Source organism: Arachis hypogaea, chromosome 3 (genome assembly GCF_003086295.3).
Source record: "Arachis hypogaea cultivar Tifrunner chromosome 3, arahy.Tifrunner.gnm2.J5K5, whole genome shotgun sequence".
NCBI classification, from domain to species: Eukaryota; Viridiplantae; Streptophyta; class Magnoliopsida; order Fabales; family Fabaceae; genus Arachis; species Arachis hypogaea.
In genome coordinates, this window is record NC_092038.1 from 105,647,434 (window position 1) to 105,673,459 (window position 26,026).

The window sequence follows — 26,026 nt, forward strand, 5'->3', positions numbered from 1 at the left end:
AGCTTGAATGTATATCTCTTGGGTTTATTATCAACGCTTCACATCGACTCCCCTCTGACAATGGAGCATCTAAATCTGAGATTAGAATCTTTGTGGTATAGGCTAGAATCTATTGGCAGCATTCCTGAGATCCGAAAAGTCTAAACCTTATCTGTGGTATTCCGAGTAGGATCTGGGATGGGATGACTATGACGAGCTTCAAACACGCAACTGTAGGGCATAGTGACAGACGCAAAAGGATAGTAAATCCTATTCCTACACGATTGAAAACCAACAGCTGATTAGCCATACGATATCTGTGCATGGTATTTTTCATTCGAGACGAGAAATTCGACAGTTGATTAGCCGTACAGAAACAGTAGAGGACCATTTTCACTGAGAGGACGGGAGGTAGCCATTGACAACGGTGATACCCAACATACAGCTTGCCATGGAAAGGATTATGAAGGATTGGATGAATGCAGTAGGAAAGCATATATTCAGAAGGAACAACGCATCTCCATACGCTTATCTGAATTTCCCACCAATGAATTACATAAGTATCTCTATCTTTATTTTATGTTTATTTATCTTTTAATTATCAAAACTCCATAACCATTTGAATCGGCCTGACTAAGATTTACAAGATGACCATAGCTTGCTTCAAGCCGACAATCTCCGTGGGATCGACCCTTACTCACGTAAGGTTTATTACTTGGACGACCCAGTGCACTTGCTGGTTAGTTGTGCGAAGTTGTGAAAAAGAGTTGAGATTACAATTGTGCGTACCAAGTTGTTGACGCCTTTGAGATCACAATTTTGTGCACCAAGTTCCTTAGAAAAATTTTAGTTCAAGGGATATAATTTTTTTTATTCTCTTATTAAAGCTATTATGTTGAATACTCACCTCTTGCATTTACTCTCTTATTCGGTAACCAAAAGAAGATAAAATTAAATTCTTTTGGCTTCTCAACTCTTACAACCTATTTGTAATGCATCTGATTTGAAATCATAGATGAATTGAATTATATTCCTTGCTTTGGAATAGAAAAAAACATGAAGTTGAATTCCGATGAGAATTCCAATTCTCATTTTACCCCCCATTTACAAATCAGACCTACTTTGGTCTGATTTTTAAAAATCAATTTTAACTAAATCTCACTTAAACTGTGCAATATCAAAAATACCCCTATCCAAATTATAATATTTTATAATCCCTTCACTTTCTTAAACCCTATTTTTCTTATTTGTTAGAGGATTGAAGCTGCACACCGTGAAGCCCTATTCGTGTTCGTCAGGGTTGTTCACTACTTTCACCATTCTCTGACAAGGTGCAAGCTCTTTATTGCAGTGCCGTGAAGCCTTCCTCTTCGAGCAATGCAAACTCTTCACTCTGTCAATTGCTAGGAGCTGGAATTAGAGGTAGGAGAATGTTGATTACTTTGGTAAAAATTTGTTACCCATACTCTAGATTTGTGTATTTGTTTAATGTGCACAATCTGTTTGATGAAATGTCTAATTTAATTTCTAGTTCCATAAATTGTCATGATTTTTTGGCTTGTTATTGCTGATAGTCATAATCTTCAATCTTTGTTTTTATTTTGAGCACGCGATTCCAATCTGTTTGATGACTGATCACTTCTTCATGCTCATACCCACAACAACTTATGATTTTATTTTTAGCCCGCGGTTCTCATGTATAATTGGTTTTGTTGCTACTGTTTGGTGATTGTTATAGTGTGGTGTATTGTTTTATGTAAATCACAGGCTATTTCATTATAGATTATTTTGTTGCTCCCATGTTAAATTGGATAGGACTCAATTAAAGAACCGTTTTCGATGAAAGATATTTTGACACATGGATTACAAATTTGGATGGAATGGCTATTTTGTTTTGAGCCTTTTACTGTTAATTAATTTTCAAGGCTTTTGTATGGGTTTGTGATTGTGATGTCATCCCTTTCATGCAATGGTTCTTTTGGGTATAAGAGGAAACTAAGTTTCTTTCTTTAAACATGTATCCTTTTCCTATCCAATGCAATGTCATTCCGTTTCTTTATTATCTTCAACATACCATTTCTTTATTACTTTGATATTATGTAGGTATCTAATATGATAGAATCTGAAATAAATGCAATTTTAGCCATAGTTATTTTTGCTGGCTATTTGGCTTGTATGTGATATATGATTCAGCAAATGTCTTGTATTGAAATATCAATCACCCAATCTCAACGTCATAGTAGAGAACAAATACGTCAAGAATTGATTGCTCAATTAGAAACACATGATAACTCACGTTCTATAATACGTATGAGTTATGATGCTTTCACTAGATTAGTTGCAATACTTCGTCAATGAGGGCTTCTTAGAGATAACCAATATAGTATTGTTGAAGAGCAAGTGGCAAAGTTTTTACATATTTTAAGTGGTCATTCAAGTACTTGGACAGAAAGTTTTTTCTTTCGTCGGTTTATTGAGACCATTAGTCGACATTTTCACCAAGTCCTTAGAGCTATAATAACCTTAGAGGATCAATTTTTAGTTCAAGTGAACGGTTAAACTGTCCCACCCTAAATATTCAATAGTGGAGGAAGATTTGATCCTTACTTCAAGGTATATTTTTTGTATAAATGTAAACTTTTTAATAAATTTTTGTACTAACACATGGTCGTAACTATTAATTTATGTTGAAACTTTAGAATTGTATTGGTGCTTTGGATGGAACATGAAAAACCCATATTTTATGATATATATTGTTCTCAATTTAAGTGATTTATTCAACCCTTCACCTACTTATTCATGCAAATTGCATAGTTTTGCTTTCCCTTTATTATTATGTGATATATGTGAAATACATGTTTTCTATGCTTTAAAAGTAATTATTTTAATTACCCTTTATTACCATTCGATGCCGTGATTTGTGTGTTGAGTAGTTGCAGAGCTTCTAAGGCAGGAATGACTTAAAGGATGGAAAGGAAACATACTAAAATGAAAGGAAAGCATAAATTGGAGTTTTGGAGAAATTGCAGTGACGCGTATGCATGGACGACGCGAACGCATGGTTCGCGCTAAAGAGATTCGACGTGAATGCATGGATAAGGCGAACGTGTGACTTGCGAAATACAATTGACGCGGGCGCATGACTGACGTGACTGCATGAAAGAGCAACACTCCAGATGACGCGACCGCGTGACCCACGCGGACGCGTCACGTGCGCGATCTGCAGAATTTGTAGATTTCGTTTCCAGCAATTTTTGGGCCCCTTTTGGCCCAGATCCAAGTCCAAGAGGGACATATTAGAAGTTATAAAGTGAGGGAATACATCATACATCAGGGAGAGACGAAATACATAGTTTCAGGATTTAGATATAGGTTTTAGAGAGAGAGGTTCTCTCCTCTCTCTTAGGATTAGTATTAGGAATTTTAGAACTTAGGAATATTTTTATCTCATCTTTCTATTAGGTTCAATATTCCTTTATTTTGACTTCTCTTCTACTTTGAGCTACTTTAATGCTTGTATTACTTATGTTGCCTATTTGGCTTATGAACCATTCATGTTAGGATTTTCTCTATTTAATATAATTTGAGGTATTTCAGACTCATGATTGTTTTCTTTTATTTATATAAATAATTTAGATTTTCCCCCTTTTGGCTTTGGTTAGGTAATTGGTAACACTTGAGTTGTCAAACTCAGCAGTGGTTGAAATTGGCACATTCTAATTGATCTAGATCGCTCTAAAGCTAGTCTTCCCACAGGGATTGACTAGGACTTGAGGATCAAGCTAATTAGTCCACTTGACCTTCCCTTGTTTAATAAAGGATAACTAAGTGGGATTAAAACCCAATTCTCATCACACCTGATAAGGATAACTAGCATAGGAATTCCGATTCTAATACATTGCCAAGAGTTTATTTTATCATTACTATTTTATTTTTCTTATCATTTAACATACTTGTTCTTTACTTTCAAAACCCCCAACTTTCAAGACTCATAACCAATAATAAGAACATACCTCCCTGCAATTCCTTGAGAAGACGACCCGAGGTTTAAATACTTCGATTATCAATTTTACCAGGGGTTTGTTACTTGTGACAACCAAAACGTTTGTAAGAAAGGACTTTTGTTGGTTTAGAAGCTATACTTGCAACGGGAAATTATTCTGAATTCTAGACCACGCAAAAGTTCTCTCTTCAGAATGGCGCTGTTGCTGGGGAATTGCAAACGTGTGCCTTATTATTGGTTATTGTAAATATTTTTTTACTTGTTTATTTGTTTTTGTTTTCCCTTCTTATTTCTAATAACTACTATGAATTCTCACCCCTCTCGCTTTGAGTTTGGTTCTACTTTTGTTGAAAGGAATGGAAACTATAACAGGAATATGCATCAAGGTCTAAGCAATCAAAGATGGATGGAGCCAAGAGGATATGATCAACCCTTGAGGCAACAACACCTTCCAAGATATCATGAATAGATACCATTCTACAATGCATACCGAACTGATAGATCTGGTGGGTCCCCTTGTAGCTACCAACAAGCCCCACCCTATGCTCAGAGACCATCCTCTCAACAAAGCTTCGAACCACCACACCCACAAGCTTCTTTTTGCCATTCACCACCGTACGATCCTTATCCACCCCAACGCCAATCCAATTACTCCCAAGAAACACCACTCCCCTATGCACCATTTCCATATCCATCAAGCCAGGAATCACAGGTTCGCTTCAAAGAATCAATAGACCAATTTCATTCAACCCTTCATCAACTGGAGCAAGCAATAAATCAATTATCTTCTAGACGTTCGGATACTCAACAAATCCCCAGGGCTTCATGTGGAGAATCTAATGAAGAACGTAGCATGAAGGAAACACTTGATACCCCAGTGGACAGTATAGAGCATAACTTCGTACTAGAACAAGTAGAGGAAGTTGTCATTATAAAAGAAGAAGAGTTGGTTGAAGATTTAGGAGATGCCGAACCTCCGCCAGAATCCAGAGTTGTGGAGAATTCCGTCGAAGACGTTACAATTGTTGCTAAGGAGGATAGTGCACAACCCGCAAAGCAGGCATCTTATGAGGAATTGGACGGAATAACCCAAAACACAAGTTTCCTTGATGATGATAATCACAAGTCGAGTTCTCCTAGTAATGAACTTGCATCAGCAAGTGAATTCTGTGAGACAGAAGAATCTTCCCCAAGTGAATACGAAGATGATGTAGAGGTAGACTTTTCTCAACCTCCTAATTATGACTCGAGTGATGAGGAAGATATCGAAGACTTTGATCAAGACATGGTTGAAATGGAAGAAATTTGCCAAGAAGTGGAGGAATTCACAGAAGACAACAAGGGAGTAGAGCTTGCAAAACCACTGAAAACACTGATCCCAAGGCCATTACCACCCAACACAAACTTCAAGTGGTAAAATCCTTGACCTTTATCTTCAATTTTCCACTTGAATATGGTTTGCTTGAGACAGATGGCCAGCTTAAAGCTCTCTGCGGCTTTAAGAGTAAAAGGGAAATGACTCGCACTCAGCGCTGGTATACGAGATTCAATGAGATTTCACACTTCAATTTGAGGTGCAAGGATTGGTGTCAAGCTCAATTGAAAGGATCTCGGAAGCTGTTTGGTCACTGCAGTGAGAATTCAGATTACTTATCACCCGGCTGGAAAAATGCAGATCGAGATAAAAATGGGTGTAAAAGTAGAGTTTGGGATCCTGGAATCTCTTTTGATATTCAACACCCCGAGAGCCTGGAAACCTGTTTGAAACTGCTCAAAGGTTTTATGTGCCTTGTTCGGGACCCCGGAGGATGCTGGCATTCCAAACACTGGTGGAGATTTCTGGACGAATTCAAACACAAGCCACCATAGCAGGAAGCTCATCAAATGTCCAACTTAAGGACTTTAACTAAAAGTGCTAGGTGGGAGACAACCGACCATGGTATGATCGTTCCTCCTCCGTTCTACTCTGTTTTTGAATTTTGTTTGAACCTGGAATTTCTGCATCACATTCATTGCATTTTGCATTCTGCATGCTGCATAAAAAAAAAGATCGAAAGCACGCGACGCGACAGTGTCGATGACGCGTCCGCGTCACAAGTGCATTAAATGAAAAAGGAAAGTGAACAGAAAGTCGCGCTAAAACAAGGCTGGAGGCGTGCCTTGGGCATAAATTGTTCCACGCGACCGCGTGCCCCACCCGATCACGTCAGTTGCGGAAAATACCTCCCATGCGTTTGCGTCACTCACGCGAACGCGTGATCTGGATATCGGCGTAAAGATCCAACGCCCAGAAAGTTGGGCTGGAATCATACGGCTGGCATGCGTTTTGCACAAAACAACCCACGTGTACGCGTCCCTGACGCGAACGCATCACTTACACAACACCCATCCCATGTGGAAGCATGAGCGACGCGATCGCGTCGCGCGGATATTATGACCCCCTATATCAGACAGAGAGTTGCGCTGAAACGATGCTGGAATCGTGCGTCTAGCACAAATACCAGCGACCCGTTCGCGTTCTTTACGCGTCCGCGTCACCCATCTTTCCCCTAACCCACACGATTGCGTCAACCCTATTTCACCTATTCACGCGATCGCGTCCTCCACGCGTTCGCGTCGATTCGCGATCACTAACCCCAAGTCACGCGAACCCTATCCCTTCGCGCCCCCAAACCCCAAACCCCCTTCCTCTCCTCTGTAACTCTCCCTCTTCCCTCAACCACCCCCAGCCACCACCTACAACCACCCCAGACCACCGCGACCGCTGCCACAACACCCCCTTCTTCCTCCCCTCTCTTCTTTTCTCTCTCTTCTCTTCTTCCTTCCACCGCCGTTACCCCCTCCGCGGCCAGCCCCTACCACGACCGGAACCCCACCACCGCAAGCCTCAGTCCACCGCAACAACCTTCGCCGGCCACCACCCCAACACTCCACCACTCAACCCTATCCTCCGCCCCTGCCCCACCACCGCGCTACCGCCGTTCACCCAGCGCCGCCGTGCTTTCCTCCCGGTGCCGCCACATTCCCACTACCTTCCCTCTGTCCTATCCCTTGTTCTTCGCATACCAGGTTCCGCTGTACACCAATTTCTTTTCATTCCTAGTTAGCTGCACATTTTTCAGAATTTGTTCAATTTAGGATAGTTAGAGATGCATGTACATAGTGGATTCTAGGTGGTTAGGTAGCTAGGATGTGGTTAGCGGATTTAGGCCTGATAATTGCTCTGTTCTTGTTATCTGTTTATCTGTTCTGCAATTTTATTCTGGCTATGATGTTAATACTGTTCATATGTTGCGCTTAACTATTTCATGCTGCTGTTACACTACTCTTTCTTATTCTTGCTATTTTTGCAGCCTTATTTCAATTCATATGAACTGTTCTTACTATTTATTTTCCGGGAACATCTGATTTTAGCCGGAATGCTGCCCAATTTTCTGCAAATTGTTTCCTTTTTACATTTAAGTATTGGTTTTGGCAATTCTCTATTTTGCACTACTCCACGATTACCAAACCAATTCTTGAATGCACGGGCCAGCATTCTTATTACTTTTGATTTCCTTGTTAATAAATTGGTTTATTGATGATCTGATTTTACTTTTTACTACTTCTATATCTATATGAATCATCATCAATACCCTGTTATCCCTGCTTGAATATGAGTGATTTATTCTTTTACTTTGTGAATTTATTGTTACCTAGGAAACCATTCTCATGCCACTAATTTTAACCATCTTTTCACCAACTCACTCTTTAACTTTCTAACTTCCTCGTTCCTTCCTAACCATTTTAATTTTCAAAACCTCTCCTTTCTGCTTTCCTTTACTTACTTTAACCTTCTAATTCAAAGGCATGATTACTATTTTTCCTTATTAACATGAATTCCACTTAGCATGTATTTTGGATTGTCATTTTTATTTTTAGACTTTTTCCTTAAACACAATCCCGAATACTCACATCTTTCACTCAATTCTCACTTCTCTCGCTCTTTTGCCACTCTATGCCTATATTGCTATTATCCTTTTTGCCTACTTATGTTCTTGCTTTTATTCCTCAATTATATCTTGAAACTTCTATTTTTCAGGATGTCTGACTCTCAAGGCAGGGGAAAGGGCAAAGTAACTACTGGCAAATGAAAAAGAGGTGAATCATCTGGTTCCATCCTTGGCATTTTACATGATGATTCCTGGCGGGAGAAAAATTTTACCGCGCAGGAGAAGGCTGACCAGCTCCTCCCTGCCAATGATCCAATTAAGTTTGCAAACCGATAGTGTGAGCTGAAGTTTCCAGTGTTTACTACCTCCAGAAATCTGTACCTAGAGAGGACTTTGAAAATTCCAGAAGAACTACAGCAGTACACCTCCGATCAAATCAAACAAAGAGGCTGGTTCTTCTTAGAGAGAAACTTGACTGAGGTAAATGCTTCCTGGGTTAGAGAGTTTTACTGTAATTATTTCAAGACTTCCCTGGATGCAGTGCACCTCAAAGGGAAACAGATACTGGTCACTGAAGAGGCCATTGAGGATATTCTGCGCCTTCAGCCTAAGTCAGATCAGCTTGACGGTTACCAAAGGGCTGAAGAAGACATGCGCTTTCTGAGATTTGACTAGGATGTTGTCAAGGAGAGGATAGCCCTTGACCCTACTGTCCCATGGGTCATGGGTAAGAACACCACCATGCCTAAAGGAATCAAGCAGATATACTTGAATGATGAGGCTCGGCTCTGGCACCAGATCCTGAGTAACTTTATTATGCCGAGCACTCATGAGACAGAGCTGCCTGCTACTATGATCACCCTCCTCTGGTGTGTGATGGAGGGTAAGGACCTGTACTTGCCACGATTCATCCGGCACTATATGGCCAGGGTCCATATCAGAGGCACCCTCCCCTTCCCCTATCTGGTCACCCAGCTAGGCCGTCGAGCTGACGTGCCTTGGGAGGATGCTGATGAGAAGCCACCTGCTGCGGACTGCAAGAAGATCATTTCTCACAGCAGGAACTTTCTGGCTTTAGGCTACAGACCTTCATTCCTTACTGCTTCTGATGAGACAGCCACACCTTCAGCTGCCCCCTCTTCTTCCACTGCTGCACCTGCCCCGCCCATTGCACCTCTAGCTACTCCTGAGCCTATCTACCATTTGGTGCATTGACTCTTCGCCCGCTTGGATCGTATGGAGCGTCGCAACAAGCGACGCTATGAGCACCTCAAGTTGATGATCCGGTCCGGCGGCGACATTCCCTCTGAGCCTGACACCCCTTCTGACACATCTGAGGCGGAGGCGAGCCCTCATGAGGATGAGACACCCACCCAGGCTGAGCAGGCAGGCCCGGAGCAGGCTGCACCACATCCTGAGGAGCCATACCAGATACAGGCTGCTGATCCTGAGATTCCTGTCCAGTCAGAGCCTCCTCTGTAGCAGACAGATCCTCCTACCTTCTCCTAGTCTGTAGATCCTCAGACTACCATCGAGACACCAGCAGCCCATCCTTCCAGAGATGACACTTCTTCACACCCAGCTTGAGTGAGCATCGAGGACGATGCTTTATTTTAAGTGTGGGGAGGTCGCCATCTCTAGCATCTATTTCTTTTGGTGAACCATTACAGACTCTTATCTTATTTTGTCCATTTTCTGTATTTTATTTGCACACTTTTCTCTCTTTTGTTTTTGTTATACTGTTGCATTATGCACTTTAGGCTGTATAATATCTTGGATATTTTAGCTTAATTTGCACCTTCATTTACTAGTTATATATTAAGTGGATTAATTAGTATAGTTTACCCTTTTTAGCATATGATAGTTGATTTGATTGAAAATAAAAAGGAAGTAAGCTAGAGACTTTAACAGAATCAAAACAATCCACACCCCTTGTATATATAGCATTACATGTTAGTTAGTTAACAATATTTCTTCAAAGAGAAACACTACAACTTTAAAGCCACCCAAATAAATTTTACATTGAGAATAATGGAAACTCTTAATTTCTACTTGCATGACATACTTAATTGATATATGATTTATGAGTTTGAGAACACACAGCCTGTGAGTTTTGAGCTTAATTGTATGGTTACATTCAAACCATAAATTTCGTTCCTGTGTGCTTCGCCCTTCTTTTTATTCTGATGTTCTTTGCTTTGTTTTAATTTATATTTCCGATTATAGAATATAGATACATACTAAGAAAGTGATTGAGGCCATCATTTAAATTTTTCCTCACATATCCCAAATAAAGCCTACCTTTTATGCCATCCTTGTTAGCCCACTTGAGCCTTTTAATCCCCTTCTATTTTATAACCATATTACTAGCCTTAAGCAGAAAAACAAAATAAAAAATTCCGAGTTGAATCCTTGGTTAGCTTAAGATAGATATTGTGTAACATTTAAGTGTGAGAAATTTTATGGGAACATAGGATGATAGAAAAAGTAGGAATTTAAATTGAATAAATTATTTAAAAATTTTAGGAAGCATGCTCATGTGAAATCAAAACAATTAAAAGTCACCATGTGCATATATAAAAAAAATTTATTTTCAATAAGGGGATACAAAAATTCCCCAAACACAAAATAAGAAGAATCAATGCACATGGGACAAAGTTAAATTTAAATGCATGAGTTTGCAATACAAAGTGGAAAAATTTGGGCAAGTAGGTTAAGAAACTTTGGTTTATATAAAAGTATGTATGTTAGGTGAGATCTTAGACTAATCAAGGATTCACTTATTAGCTCACTTAGCCTTATACATATACCTTTACCTCTACCTTGGCCCCATTACAACCTTGGAAAAGACCTTATGATTTTTGTATGTCTGTATTCTATAATTGTTGATTGGTTAGATGAAGAACAAAGTTATAGAAAGTAAGGATAAAAAGAAGAATAGAGTGATTAACCCAATAAACACTGAGTGACTAGAGAGTAAACACAAAATCCAGTGAGGGTTCAATAGCTCATCACCATATATCTCTACTTCTATTGTTAATTGTCTTGCAAGTTTGAAAAATATTTTTTCTCATCTCAATTGTAAAAGTGCTTTAACATTATCTAAGGTTGGCTATGCGTATATGATTTCTTGAGAATGTGAATTAATTTAACCACATGTAAAGCTTTATATATAGGTGAATAATAACTAGATTTGCATGACTCATTTAGGTAGTTGCATCTAGGATAGATTGCATTGCATGAGATTCTACCACTTTACCTTACTCTTTATCTTGGATTTAGCATGAGGACATGCTATTGTTTAAGTGTGGGGAGGTTGATAAACCCATATTTTATAATATATATTGTGCTCAATTTAAGTGATTTATTCAACCCTTCACCTACTTATTCATGAAAATTGCATAGTTTTGCTTTTCCTTCATTATTATATGATATATGTGAAATACATGTTTTCTATGCTTTAAAAGTAATTATTTTAATTACCCTTTATTAACATTCGATGTCGTGATTTGTGTGTTGAGTAGTTGCAGAGCTTCTAAGGCAGGAATGACTTAAAGGATGGAAAGGAAACATACTATAATGAAAGGAAAGGATAAATTGGAGTTTTGGAGAGATTGGCAGTGACGCGTCCGCATGGACGACGCGAACGCGTGGTTCGCGCTAAAGAGATTCGACGCGAACGCATGGATGAGGCGAACGCGTGACTTGCGAAATACAATTGACGCGGGCGCATGACTGACGCGACCGCGTGAAAGAGCAACACTCCAGATGACGCGACCGCATGACCCACGCAGACGCGTGACGTGCGCGATCTGCAGAATTTACAGATTTCATTTCCAGTGATTTTTGGGCCCCTTTTGGCCCAGATCCAAGTCCAAGAGGCACAGATTAGAAGTTATAAAGTGAGGGAATACATCATACATCAGGGAGAGACGGAATACATAGTTTCAGGATTTAGATGTAGTTTTTAGAGAGAGATGTTCTCTCCTCTCTCTTAGGATTAGGATTAGGATTTTTAGAACTTAGGAATATTTTTATCTCATCTTTCTATCAGGTTCAATATTCCTTTATTTTGACTTCTCTTCTACTTTGAGATACTTTAATGCTTGTATTACTTATGTTGCCTATTTGGCTTATGAACCATTCATGTTAGGATTTTCTCTATTTAATATAATTTGAGGTATTTCAGACTCATGATTATTTTCTTTTATTTATATAAATAATTTAGATTTTTTTCCCTTTTGGCTTTGGTTAGGTAATTGGTAACACTTGAGTTGTCAAACTCAGCAGTGGTTGAAATTGGCAGATTCTAATTGATCTAGATCGCTCTAAAGCTAGTCTTCCCACAGGGATTGACTAGGACTTGAGGATCAAGCTAATTAGTCCACTTGACCTTCTCTTGTTTAATAAAGGATAACTAAGTGGGATTAAAACCCAATTCTCATCACACCTGATAAGGATAACTAGGATAGGAATTCCGATTCTAATACCTTGCCAAGAGTTTATTTTATCATTACTATTTTATTTTTCTTATCATTTAACATACTTGTTCCTTACTTTCAAAAACCCCAATTTACAAGACTCATAACCAATAAGAAGAACATACCTCCCTGCAATTCCTTGAGAAGACGACCCGGGGTTTAAATACTTTGATTATCAATTTTATCAGGGGTTTGTTACTTGTGACAACCAAAACGTTTGTAAGAAAGGACTTTTGTTGGTTTAGAAGCTATACTTGCAACGAAAATTTATTCTAAATTCTAGACCATGCAAAAGTTCTCTCTTCAAAACACATATCCGAGTTAAGGTTCCTAAAGAAGATGTGTCAATGTATAGAGGAAGAAAAGGTTTTTCTACCATGAATGTATTGGAAGCTTGCACATTTGATTTGAAATTTACTTATGTCTTACCTGGGTGGAAGGGCTCCGCTTCAGATTCAAGAATTTTAGAAAATACAATTCATAATGAAGATAATCTAAATGTTTCTCATGGTATTTTGTATGATGAAATCTCTACTATTTAGACTTTTATGTTATGTTTAGCGTGATGGAAACTCAACTTCTATGAGGATCATGTGAGGTTGATTTATTGATATGGATTATGAGTATTTTGTTTTAAATTAAACTTTGTTATGTTTATGACTTATGGGATTATCTCATTTTTAATTTTATTATTTTTTAACAAAAATATGATCATATCAAATGAGTGTCATAATCACACGCAAATAAGATTATAGAAAAAAATGAAAAAGTTATGAGATGTTAATTTTTTTAAAAAATAATTTAAATTTCTCATTTTTAAAAAAATTCTACCTATCATGATTTTATGGGTGAGATAGATCTAATTGGTGAGGTTGTATTAGACCAATTTTATTTATAAGTAATTTATATAATTATATTATCTAATTTAATTGATAAATAAAATTATACTTAATATTTAGTGAGGGATAAAAATGTCTTAGAAAAATAATTTAATTTATCAACAAGTCATTTCAAACAATGGAATTCAATTCTATCTCATTAAATGAGTTAGTTGTTTCAAACTATAGAATTGAATTCCATTTTTTTAAGAATTCATTTTTTGATGGAATTGAATTCTAGTTCCATCATTTAAAGGTGTCCAAACATGCTATTAAGAAACTGCCACTCAAGCCTGAAAAATAAGAAACGCTAATAACAAAGAAGAAAGTATTAGAGCAAGTCACAGTGTCGCGTTATAGGACATAAGAATTTTCAATTTTAATAGTGAAATTAGTACTTATAATAAAAAAAATAATGCTACATAGTTAGTAATAATTTGTATTTATATTTACAGAAATTTTGTATAGAAAAAATATAATTTGCACTTATATTTATTAGAGTTTACACACATAAATCAATATGGTTTATATTAATATCTTTTAGAATTTATATATATAAATTAGTCAAATTTATTTGTTAAAGACAATTTAATGTTTGTGCTGATAAAATATTAGCCCAAAATACTAAAAATTGCTAACTCCAAAAATTTTTCACATTAAAATTAGGTATTTTTATTTATTTAATTTAGTATTATTTTATATTTTATTGTTTATTTAATTTAAATATTTATGTTATAAAAAAGATTAAAATATTTAATAAGTATTGATATCGTTGTATTTTTATAAATTGATAGAAAAAAAATTTATAAGTTATAAGTTAAGAAATTTCAATCTTTCAAGTTAAATTTCGAGTTCAAGCAATTATATTTTATTTCATTATTTTTATTAAATTAGATAACTTTTTTCTTCATTTAATTTAATTCATTACTATTTTAAGTTTGTTGATTCCTTAATTGATTTTTTTTGGTCGAAGAAAGACATTTAATAAATATTATAAATTTTAATATTTTCTAATTTTTTGTATAATTATTTATTTATTATTTATTAGTAACACACATAAAAATTAATTATATTTATAAATTTTGATTTAATATATATATTATTATATAATTTTTATGTTAACCCCCAAAAGTTTTTTTCAAGCTCTAGATTACGAGTTCCCCTATCTCAACGAAATCGGAAGATCGAAAATACTCCGAACGAAATCTAAAAAGATTGAATTTATTCATCAAAGATTTGAATATTTATTTTGTAGGAGGCATAGATATCCCTGATGAAGTGAGAGACCACCATGGTGTTGTGCAGGTGACGTTTGCAATTGCATAGAGTATTATATTTCGACACCCATCATGAGTGTTCATACTTCAACTTGTATCTTTATTAAACTGCATTTGTTTGTTATTTTCCAAATAGCAATTATAAAAAGGTGGGAATTGGAAGAAAGAAGTGAAAGAAATGACTATGAACAATAATCCATGTGGTCGAAGACAGCAGAACTTCCAAAAAAAGGTACATAAACATTCTCGTCCTATGATACTAGCTTCCAAAAGAATTCCGTGTGCTTCAAAGAATCGTATTGTCCCCCTTGTTGCTAGCGGCAAATTGTAAACCAACTTCAACATTGTTTATGGATAAGTTGTACCACTCGCTCCCTGTTAATATTAAACATCTTTAGCCAATGTTATTATATCTACTATTTTCATTATCAAAAATATTATTTATACACTAAAATCAGTCACCAATGTATTTATATATAAATACATTTCAATATGTATTTATATTTCAACGTGTATTTTATACTAGTGGCTAACTTTAATAGCTGATTTTGATATACACGTAGCATAATCATTTTATTATATTTCATAAAAAAATTGAAACTAACTTTAGTTAATTGACATTAGTCAACTTTAATACTTAAATTTATAATTTAGAATTAAAATATTATAATTTAAAATCTAAAATTTAAGATAAATAAAATAATTAGAAAAAAATTAATTACCTAACATTGCTCATTCATAAAATGTGTTATCGATATATATGTGACGAATACGAAACAACTTTAAGTAACATTACATCTGATATCTTTATATTTCACAAAATGACAGGGACATTATTTTTAAAATGTACGAATATTACAACAATATTACCTAATATCATGTGCACATTGTGATTTACCTTATAATATATTTTTCTTGAATTCAATGGAAGTGTAACAACCACTAGTGGTGTAAACACGTAGATCATCTTACAAAATTACAATAAAAGCAAGTAGTAGACAATGGGGGGAGAGAGAGAGAGAGAGAGAGAGAGAGAGAGAGAAGATTGAAGCAGAGCGATGAGGGTGTTGTCATCAAGGTTCAAGTTTGTGTCAAGAGCAGTGGCGCACGAGGATCATGATCATAGTGAGGTGCAAAGAATAATGTACCCTACAACAGAAGGAACAAGGTTGGGGACTTGTCTAACAGTTTGGAAAAAATCCCTTGTCATTAACTGCAAAGGATTCACAGTCATCGATTCATGTGGAAATCTGGCGTACCGAGTTGACAATTACAGCGTCCACCCTCACCAACTCACTCTCATGGATGCTTCTGGAAACTCTCTCCTCACCATGCACCGCCGCCGCACGGTATATATATTTCCCATTTAAGCATTGCTAAGCGAGTTGACAATTACTCAGATTTGTTGTTTTTGTTTTGATTGCAGAAGCTTGGACTTGTATATAGCTGGTATGTGTACGAAGGGGAGAATGAGGGAAGAGAGAAAGAGAGTGCAGTGTGTTGTGTGAGGAAGCGTGTGAATATCTTAAAGGGCAATGGCAATCCCAGGGTTGAGGCATGCGTGTATTGTCTATTAGGTCCAGAGTCAGATAAAAAACGACATGGACATGCCGCGTTTACAGTTGAAGGTTCCTATGCAGATAGAACATGTAAGGTGTTGGATAAGTCCAAGAGTGTGGTGGCTGAAATCAAGAGAAAAGAAGCCAATTCCAAACACGTTTCTTTTGGGATAGACATTTTTCACTTAATTGTTCACCCTGGCTTTGATCCTACATTTGCCATGGCACTCCTTTTACTACTCGACCAAATGTTCTCATAAATTTCCAGCTTTTAATCCAATTCAAATAAGCAAGGCACACTATATATCATTGTGGTAACTAGTTTCAATTATTGATTTGCTGTGGTTGATAAATGATAATTTCATTAAACTTCACCTCGTCTCGAGAGTCAAACCATATCTTCAGAAACCGATATTAGTTCCGTTTCTATGCTTCTGAGGAGCATGACAAACGATTATAAACAATGAAAACTCTCTTAAAATTCAATGCACATAAACACCGCCCGGAAGCACATATTGCTTTAGAAGCCAAATGACAGAGGGAGAGAACTTCAGAATGCCATTGCCTCGTGCTCTACATTAAGCAAAGAATTCTCTTGTTTTGTACACATGTATTTAATCTTACAACATTTGAATCATGTTTGCTCTTGAACATGAGCACTTGCAACAAGCTCATCGCGGGCTTGCAGCTAAAGCAAGCATAATATACTAATATATACACAAAGCAACCTTAAGCTAACCTAACACTTACAAATCACAATGGCAGTCAACCACTAATGCATCTTACACTGAATATCAATTGATCAATCAGACTTGTCTCTTCCCCTTTTCCAATCCGTTAACAATAACTTTCCAACTTGCTGTTGACCACCATAAGCCTTATCTAAATCTCTGGCAGGTGGAGGCATCATAGAATTTTGTCTATGGGTGCTGGCAGTTGTGCGTTTGTTTTCCAAAACTGAGTCCCTAACTGGTTTAGGAGGGAATGACCTACTTGATTTTGAAGTCGACCAAGTGTAGTTTCCCTTTTTAACATTATTATTGTTGGAGTGAACAATATTCTTATTTTCAAAAGTTGAAATCCTTGGCTTCTTTGAGGGCATTATCTGCTCTACCCTTCGGACCACCATGTCAGATCCAGCCACTGAAACAGGTGTCAAGGGAACTTGTTCCAGTTTCTCAGTTGATTTGAAATTGTATGCTTTTGTGGCCTTATGTGAAGCTTTCCTTTGCCATCTTAGGAATCCATCTTGGTTCTGCCTTGGTGAATGAATTGCAATTTCACATAGAGTTCTCGCAGCAGCTAATACTCGTGGACACTGTTCCTCTGCCACAAACAAAATTGTTTAAGCAGAGGAACGGAAAGACATATAGCAAAAAGATCTACTCATGCTAACAGCTTCAGTAAACTATCTATATTGAAAAAGATGTCGTATGGAAACATACATGCACATGATGTGTTATACTCAGTAATATCATACCATAAAATTTGGTGTCTGCTTGGCTTTCATATTCTACATTTTCAGGACAAAAATCAATCAAACGGCTGAAAGGGAAGAGAGCAAGAAGACTAACAGTAATTAAAAACTTGTACCTGCATTGGCCTGAGAATCCTTAGAACATGTGACGGTAGATGATGAATCGCACTGACGAATAGGAAGATTAGCAAATAAAGATGGACAACTTTTATTGGCTGATCTACCAGTTGAAGGAACAAGGCTCTGATCATAATTGAATGAATCAAGGTTTGTGAAACAACTGCGATCAATAGCTGTAGAGCTAGCAACGACATTTATTCTTGCCCATTTACCTTGGCATATGTTTCTACTTGTTGATAACTTAACCGTGTCAGGGTTGCTTCTAGAATGACCACCAAAACCATGTGACCATGGAAATGCTGGCAAACATGGCCTACGTAATACCTGCTTGCCTGAGCGTAGGTCACTACTATTCTTTGTGGTAATGGCAGGCTTGGATACATCAAGTAGCAAAGACTCCAAATCTCGGGATGGATGGAGTGCAATCCGTTCCAAAACATCTTTAGGTTGACATAATGGAAAGTCAAGTGGACTAGCTCTAGTTTCTGTTTCACTACTAGGATCCTGGATGTCAAGCACCAGTAAGTATAAATTGACATAAAATAGAGTTCATTTGATTAAAGTAAATTAATAATGGCATACAGGAAAAAGCACAAGCAACAATTTTGCTTTAGTGCCAAAAAAATCAAATGCGATGGATGCTACCATTATGTAGCATAGATGACAAGACATGGCATGGCAGTCCATTAAACTTCAAAATTATTATATTAATGCCAAAACTATTTAAATTTTCATACTAACCTTCGTACATGAAGACATGACAGTTGTGCAAGACTGTTCATTATCCCCATCACCAAAACCTTCACCTACACATCCTGAGCTCAATTGGCAATTAGACATCGACTTATTAGAGGAGCAATCCATCTCAGCCATATTTTGGGTCTGAACAGAGTTTCGGAATTGAATAATAGAGCAAGCCTTCCTGATTGAATTCACAAAACTTTCATTCGTGCGAGATGCATTCTTCCCTTTATCTTTGCTTAAAGAGAGCCGATCAAAAGCTCCTTTTAGGAGTTCATCCAATGGTGGTTCATCCACAAGCGTAGTGGCATCATGAAAGTCGTGTTTCAGACCATATAATCCTACAAGTTTCCGAAAAATTCCATTTCAAATCTAATTAATCTCTAGAGTAATGGCAGCAATTGATGGAAAAATAAATAATAAACAAAGCATTCTTATATTATAGAGATGGTCTAAGCTTAAAAACTTGAAGTATCAATAAGTAAGGAGTTCCTACAAATTGTGGATTGACATAGGGATGAATCAGAGCATAAATAATTTTCTAGTGGGGAAAAAGAAAAGATTATCTAAAATGAACTTGTCCCTTATGTGATAAAGTATGGATTTATCCACTGTTAGATCATTTCTTGGTTACAGATTTGGTGCATGTGTTGACCAAGTATAGTTACATCTGTTAGGCATTATATATTTACTATCTCACTTTAGACACACAATGTCTCCTCATAGAAGCCTTATCATTTCTGTCTTTCTGACTTATGGCCACATCTGGGTTAGATATAAAACATCAGGTATTTCCGTTGAACATATAAAATTGTATTGGTAGGGCTGTAGTTTTGATATGTTTGCAGAACATGCTGCCTTAGAGATAAGAAATGCAATTGAAAACAGAACTGAGATAGATGACTCTATACAGTTCTCTAAGTGCAAAGAAAAGAACATTTATAAAATGCCTTTGAGTGGCGAACATAAGCAAAGCAATACTGATTTCAAAATTCAAGATTCAAACAGTCAACAAGACAACTATAGGTAGGTTAATTAATACCTACCTGTTAATGCTATAAACACCTTGACCAATCAGAATGTGTATATGTAGGATGCATAGTAAATAAATACAAGAAAACATTAATTTTATGAAGATGGGTAACTATAGGATCTTTATGAAGAAAGACTACAATAGGCCTAATAATTACATACCAAAAAAGTTGTTCCCTCCACAGGCAGAACTGAACATGGATGCACCCATCTTCATAGATGACTCAAATTTTGACTTAACTGATGGGATTTTAAAGTTCCTCCTATCACTACGCTTGCTAGCATTGCTCTTCTGCTTTGATACTTGGATTTTATCTATACCAAAATAAAGTCAAGGGAAAAAGTTAACTGCTTAAAGATACGAAAGTAATTGGTGGTAGTTTATTTAAGCAGAAAATACCTGGAGAAGTACACTTCAAATTCTGCAATCCAAGCTTATCAGAGCTATCCTTTGACTCCTCAATCCCACTAGGGCTAGTAAAATCTTCTAATTGTGATATTCGTGGCTTCTTTGAACATGAACTATTATTACTCCTGCTAGCTTTTGCTGTTTTTCGTTGTAACGGTACACCTTCTAGTCTTGCACTATCTACAGGACAAATTTTGCTAATAACACCAGGCAGATTCTTGGATAACTCCTCACCCTTGATGAGAGAAGGAAACTCGGCATTGGTTTTCATACTTATAACATCTGGTGTGACAACACTGGCTGGATAAAATCATGTAAACCAGTATGTTAAAAGGTTAATAGGACTCAAATTAATAGGTTATACCAAAAATGGCACCACTTTGTATGGATGCATAAAAAAGGCAGTGGGAGGTGGTGCCTAGCCCCAGAGACTTATCAGGTATTATTGGAACCATATCTATGACCATAAGAATAACAGCTATTTAAAGCTAAACAGTTGGGCGAGACTTATGGCCAGTGTCCTGGAGCAGGGGGCATCTTCACCACTGTGCAACAACACTAAACTAGCATATAAATATATGCCATGCATTAGCAATGCAGCCAATGCTCTCTCCATTACAATGGGATTCTAGCTGAGTTATCTCACTAGATTGACAAGTGGAACACTTTCCACTCCAGCTGCAGTTTTAGCACTCATTGCCATTGGGATGATTTTCAGTTGTAACTACCATGTTAATGAAGTTATGACTTATGAAGTATGAACTTCCTAGTCAGAAACTGTCCATTAGTGCCCCTACCCCCACCAAAATAAAATAAACAAATAAAAAAAAGTGCAAAAATTCAGTTGGAAGCTGATTTCTCATACAGTTAAGTCTTCACGTCAATCAAACAACAGAATACCACAGATCAAAGCACAAAAGGCAGAGAAATACCTAAAAAAAGAGATCATGCAATTATTACCAATAAAATTAAGGTGAAAAATAGATAAATTTGAAGTGCCCACTAACCAGTTTCAAGAAGACGAGAGTTGCAGCACTCAATTGAGGTAGAATAAGGTCTGTGGGGGCGAGGGTCTTCGTCCTTAACGGAAACCCCAACTCTGCCAAAACCCTCCGATCCCATCAATTTAGGTGCTGCCGCCACGTCTACGGGGAGAGGCAATTCTACAGCATCCATAATTCCATAGACCAAACCAACCAAAAAACACAAGAACTCCCAAAACCCCTTTTCTTCCCTTCTTCAGAAGAACCTCGCAATAAAACAAAGAAAAAAAACAGAGGGAAATCTTACGAAGAGAGTGATTAGGAGGTAGGAATGGAGTGATAAATAGTGGGATTTGAGGAAGGAGAGTAGAGAGAGAAAGGGGGAAAGGAGAGTGGTTTGGTAGAGACTAGAGAGGCTTTGGGGTTGCGGCTGTTAGAAGCGTATTCTAGGGCAAAATTTGGGGATTGAAAGATCGGTATATATAGTTTTCGGGAAATTGCCGCATGTGTCTACATACACTTCGTCGGTGGGGAATATTCCGGTGAGGCTAATTCCTACTTAGTAACCTTTCTTACGGTTTTTTTATTTTTTTATTCTTATTTATTTTGAAGGTTCTTGACGTGGCATTATCCACTTTGCCGAATTCTGAAGGGTGGATGTAACGCACTACTAACTACTAATCCGGTGTTTAGCGTTTAGTGCTCACGTTGTCAACGAGTGATGATCTTCAACACTTATAAACATAAAAATCAAGAAAATGTATTTTGCTTTAAAAATCAAGGTAATTTCCTCATTCTTTTTATTTTAAAAATATTAATTATTAAGACAATAAACATAATTTATTTAAAAACTAAAATTCATCTTTCAAATATATCTTTTTTTTTTCTTTCTTTAACAAGGACTTTAATTTAATAATAATAATGAGAAGAAGAAGAATTTGATAGATGAGTTAATTTGATGATTTTCTTTTTTAACTTTTGTACTTAAGTTACTTGGTTGTAATAATTTTTTGCATGTGTATGTCTATTTAATTTCATATTAATATGTTATAAAAAATAACTATATTTATCACATGAAATATTTAAACTTTATTACAAAAAATTAAATTGAGTAAGAACCAACAATTACTAGAATGATGGCAGCATAATTGCACGTTCTTTAAACTTCAAATGCATTCGCTTCAAACGGCAGCAATAGTGTAGCATGCTAACGAATTCATCAAGGGGTAAACGTGTCGGGAGGAAAATCGCATAATGTGAACCACATTGGTGCATTGGTCAAATTATCCAACCTAACGCATTAGTCAAACTACTTAATTAATTAAAGTTGAATTTCTTTTAGTTTTCATAGTTTATAAAATGAGAGAAAAGAAAAAAAAAAAAAAAAGACGCAGAGAGTAAAGAGATTAGGAGCGGTTTAGCAAATAAAAGAAAAATTTATGTTCTTAATTATAAAAAACAGTAATACTAAAGAAATAAAAAAGATCAATTTAAACAATTTAAATTATTTTATTTAATATTTATTTATTGTAAAATGTATTAAATAAAGTCAAAATAATAAATTTTAATATTTTTTACCTAAAAAATTGTTTTTCAAGACTTTTCATAGAAAAAGTTATGTAAACCCAAAGGAAAAAAAATGTCGTGTCTCATCTCTGTCTTTCTCTTTTTTTGGCAAACCATTGTACCTCGTTTGGCTCTACTTTTTCTGTCGTCATCATATTGACTCTTCTACAGATTTTGTTCTGTTAATCTTCGAAGTTTTGTCTCCACGAAAGTTTTATTCTCTCTTGTTGGCGGCTTGTTCTGTAACTATGCAACACGGGAATGTTCTGAAGCGGCGCTCCACTGAGGCTACGGTTATTGTAACTCTGCTATTTGTGCTCGTCGATAGTTAGTCATGCCGCCTCTGTTCTTGTTTTGCGCCTCTGTGTCGCCTCTGTGCCCTTGTATTCTTCTCTTTTCTATTCTGATTTTGAAGTCCTCTTGTTATGTTATGAGATTGTTGAATCTGATTTTGGCATATGTTATGATATTGTTGTTATTTTTGGTGTTATTATTGTTGTTAGTGGTAGGATTCGGTTGGTATGAAGCAAGCTATGGTCATCTTTTAAATCTCAGTTAAGTGGATTCATAGGGTCAAATGTAATTGGATTAGATAATTAAAAGATAAATAAAACAAAAGGATAGAAATACTTATGTAAATCAATAGTGGGAATTTCAGATAGGCGTGTGGAGATGCTAGAATCCTTTCGAATCTCTACTTTCTTATTGCTTTCATCCAATTCTTCTTACTCCTTTCCATGGCAAGCTGTATGTAGGGCATCACCATCATCAATGGCTACTTTTAATCCTCTCGGGAAAATGGTCCTATGCGCTGTCACTGCACGGCTAATCATCTGGAGGCATCACCCTTGTTGATAGCTACATCCCATCCTCTCAGTGAAAATGGTCCAAATGCTCTGTCACAGCACGGCTAATCATCTGTCGGTTCTCAATCAGGTTGGAGTAGAATCCCTTGATTCTTTTGCGTTTGTCATCACGCCCAGCCTTCAGGAGTTTGAAGCTCGTCACAGTCATTCAATACCGGAATCCTACTCGGAATACCACAGACAAGGTTAGACTTTCCGGATTCCCAGGATCCTACTCGGAATACCACAGACAAGGTTAGACTTTCCGGATCCCCATGAATGCCGCCATCTATCTAGCTTATACCACGAAGATTCTGTTGGGGAATCTAAGAGATATGCGCCCGGCCTAAAGTAGAACGGAAGTGGTTGTCAGTCACGCGCGTTCATAGGTGAGAATGATGATGAGTGTCACGGATCATCACATTCATCAAGTTGAAGTGCAACGTATATCTTGGAATAAGAATAAAAGAGAATTGAATAGAAAGTAATAGTAATTGTATTGAAACTTGAGGTACAGCAGAGCTCCACACCCTTAATCTATGGTGTGCAGAAACTCCACTATTGAAAATACATAAGTGAAAGGTTCAGGCATGGCCAAATGGCCAGCCCCCTGAATGATCAAAAGACCGAATGATCAAAGACTCAAACAATCAAAGATTAAACTGTCAAAAGATGTCTAATACAATAGTAACTTATCCTATTTATACTAGACTAGCTACTAGGGTTTATATGAGTAAGTAATTGATGCATAAATCCACTTCTGGGGCCCACTTGGTGTATGCTTGGGCTGAGCTTGATCTATCCACGAGCTGAGGCTTTTCTTGGAGTTGAACTCCAAGTTATAGCGTGTTTTGGGCGTTCAACTCCGGATCATGACGTGTTTCTGGCGTTTAACTCCAGACAGCAGCATGTACTTGGCGTTCAACGCCAAGTTACGTCGTCAATTTTCGAATAAAGTATGGACTATTATATATTGCTGGAAAGCTCTGGATGTCTACTTTCCAACGCCGTTGAGAGCGCGCCATTTGAAGTTCTGTAGCTCCGGAAAATTCATTTTGAGTGCAGGGAGGTTAGATTCCAACAGCATCAGCAGTCCTTTTGTCGGCCTTTTTCAGAGTTTTGCTCAAGTCCCTCAATTTCAGCCAGAAATTACCTGAAATCACAGAAAAACACACAAACTCATAGTAAAGTCCAGAAATGTGAATTTAACATAAAAACTAATGAAAACATCCCTAAAAGTAGCTTGAACTTACTAAAAACTACCTAAAAACAATGCAAAAAAGCGTATAAATTATCCGCTCATCACAACACCAAACTTAAATTGTTGCTTGTCCCCAAGCAACTGAAAATCAATTAAGATAAAAATAAGAGAATATACTATAAATTTCAAAATATCAATGAATATTAATTATAATTAGATGAGCGGGACTTGTAGCTTTTTGCTTCTGAACAGTTTTGGCATCCCACTTTTTCCTTTGAAGTTTAGAATGATTGGCTTCTCTAGGAACTTAGAATTTCGGATAGTGTTATTGACTTTCCTAGTTAAGTATGTTGATTCTTGAACACAGCTATTTATGAGTCTTGGCTATGGCCCTAAGCACTTTGTTTTCCAGTATTACCACAAGATACATAAATGCCACAGACACATGACTGGGTGAACCTTTTCAGATTGTGACTCAGCTTTGCTAGAGTCCCCAGTTAGAGGTGTCCAGAGCTCTTAAGCACACTCTTTTTGCTTTGGATCACGACTTTAACCACTCAGTCTCAAGCTTTTCACTTGGACCTTCATGACAAGCACATGGTTAGGGACAACTTGATTTAGCCGCTTAGGCCTGGATTTTATTTCCTTGGGCCCTCCTATCCATTGATGCTCAAAGCCTTGGATCCTTTTTACCCTTGCCTTTTGATTTTAAGGGCCATTGGCTTTTTCTGCTTGCTTTTTCTTTTTCTTTCTATTTTTTCGCAACCTTTTTTTGGCCACTTTTTTTTCGCAAGCTTTTGCTTTTTCAGTGTTTTTTCTTGCTTCAAGAATCAATTTTATGATTTTTCAGATCATCAATAACATTTTTCTTTGTTCATCATTCTTTCAAGAGCCAACAGTTTTAACATTCATAAACAACAAGATAAAAAATATGCACTGTTTAAGCATTCATTCAGAAAACAAAAAGTATTGTCACCACATCAATATAATTAAACTAAATTCAAGGATAAATTCGAAATTCATGTACTTCTTGTTCTTTTGAATTAAAAACATTTTTCATTTAAGAAAGGTGAAGGATTAATGGAATTATTCATAACTTTAAGACATAGTTACTAAACACTAATGATCATGAAGTAGAGACACAAAACATAAATAAACATGAAGCATAAAAAATCAAAAAACAGAGAAATAAGAACAAGGAATGAGTCCACCTTAGTGAGGGTGGCGCCTTCTTGAAGAACCAATGGTGCTCTTTGAGCTCCTCTATGTCTCTTCCTTGCTTCTGTTGAATGATTCCTAGTAATTTTGGTGTTCCTACCCTTAGTTGCTTCCAATAATTATGTGGAGGAACATGTATCCCCTGAGGTATCTCAGGGATTTCTTGATGAGGGAATTTCTCATGCTCTCTTGATGTGCAGTCAAATGCTCTTCTACTGAGTTATGGACCCTTGAGATGAATATCTCCATCTCCCATGACTTGGAGGTGGAAGCTTTTTGTCTTCCCTTTTCTCTTTTTTTTTTGAGGTTTCTCTGAATTGTTGAT

At 36.7% G+C, this 26,026-nt stretch overlaps 2 protein-coding genes across 6 annotated transcripts; one reads left to right on the forward strand and one right to left on the reverse strand.

Moving 5' to 3' along the window:
- The first annotated feature begins 14,686 nt into the window (after positions 1-14,686).
- Positions 14,687-17,436, forward strand: LOC112790842 (protein LURP-one-related 17). Its single transcript, XM_025833432.3, has 2 exons — positions 14,687-15,899; positions 15,977-17,436. The coding sequence occupies exons 1-2, from the start codon at positions 15,609-15,611 to the stop codon at positions 16,367-16,369; spliced, it is 684 nt and encodes a 227-aa protein (XP_025689217.1). The 5' UTR covers positions 14,687-15,608; the 3' UTR covers positions 16,370-17,436.
- LOC112790841 (uncharacterized) lies at positions 16,659-21,512 on the reverse strand. Of its 5 annotated transcripts, none has more exons than XM_025833429.3 (7): positions 20,896-21,512; positions 19,880-20,188; positions 19,642-19,794; positions 18,448-18,788; positions 17,703-18,210; positions 17,590-17,622; positions 16,659-17,435 (listed from the first exon to the last, which is right to left on the reverse strand). In XM_025833429.3, exons 1-7 carry the CDS (start codon positions 21,062-21,064, stop codon positions 16,912-16,914), a joined length of 2,037 nt encoding a protein of 678 aa, XP_025689214.1. In that variant the 5' UTR covers positions 21,065-21,512; the 3' UTR covers positions 16,659-16,911. The 5 variants fall into 5 exon arrangements, with proteins under 5 accessions (XP_025689214.1, XP_025689216.1, XP_072089350.1 ...); XM_025833431.3 differs by having other exon boundaries at positions 17,555-17,622; XM_072233249.1 differs by having other exon boundaries at positions 19,880-20,820; positions 20,896-21,324.
- Between the last annotated feature and the right edge of the window lie 4,514 nt (positions 21,513-26,026).

Coding starts and splice junctions, on each gene's coding strand:
- LOC112790842 (XM_025833432.3), top strand. CDS start 15,609: ATGAGGGTGTTGTCATCAAGGTTCAAGTTTGTGTCAAGAGCAGTGGCG. Junction 15,900..15,976: donor CCATGCACCGCCGCCGCACG/GTATATATATTT, acceptor TTTTGATTGCAG/AAGCTTGGACTTGTATATAG.
- LOC112790841 (XM_025833429.3), bottom strand. CDS start 21,064: ATGGATGCTGTAGAATTGCCTCTCCCCGTAGACGTGGCGGCAGCACCT. Junction 18,211..18,447: donor TCATGTCTTCATGTACGAAG/GTTAGTATGAAA, acceptor CTTGACATCCAG/GATCCTAGTAGTGAAACAGA. Junction 17,623..17,702: donor GGATTCTCAGGCCAATGCAG/GTACAAGTTTTT, acceptor CTGAAAATGTAG/AATATGAAAGCCAAGCAGAC.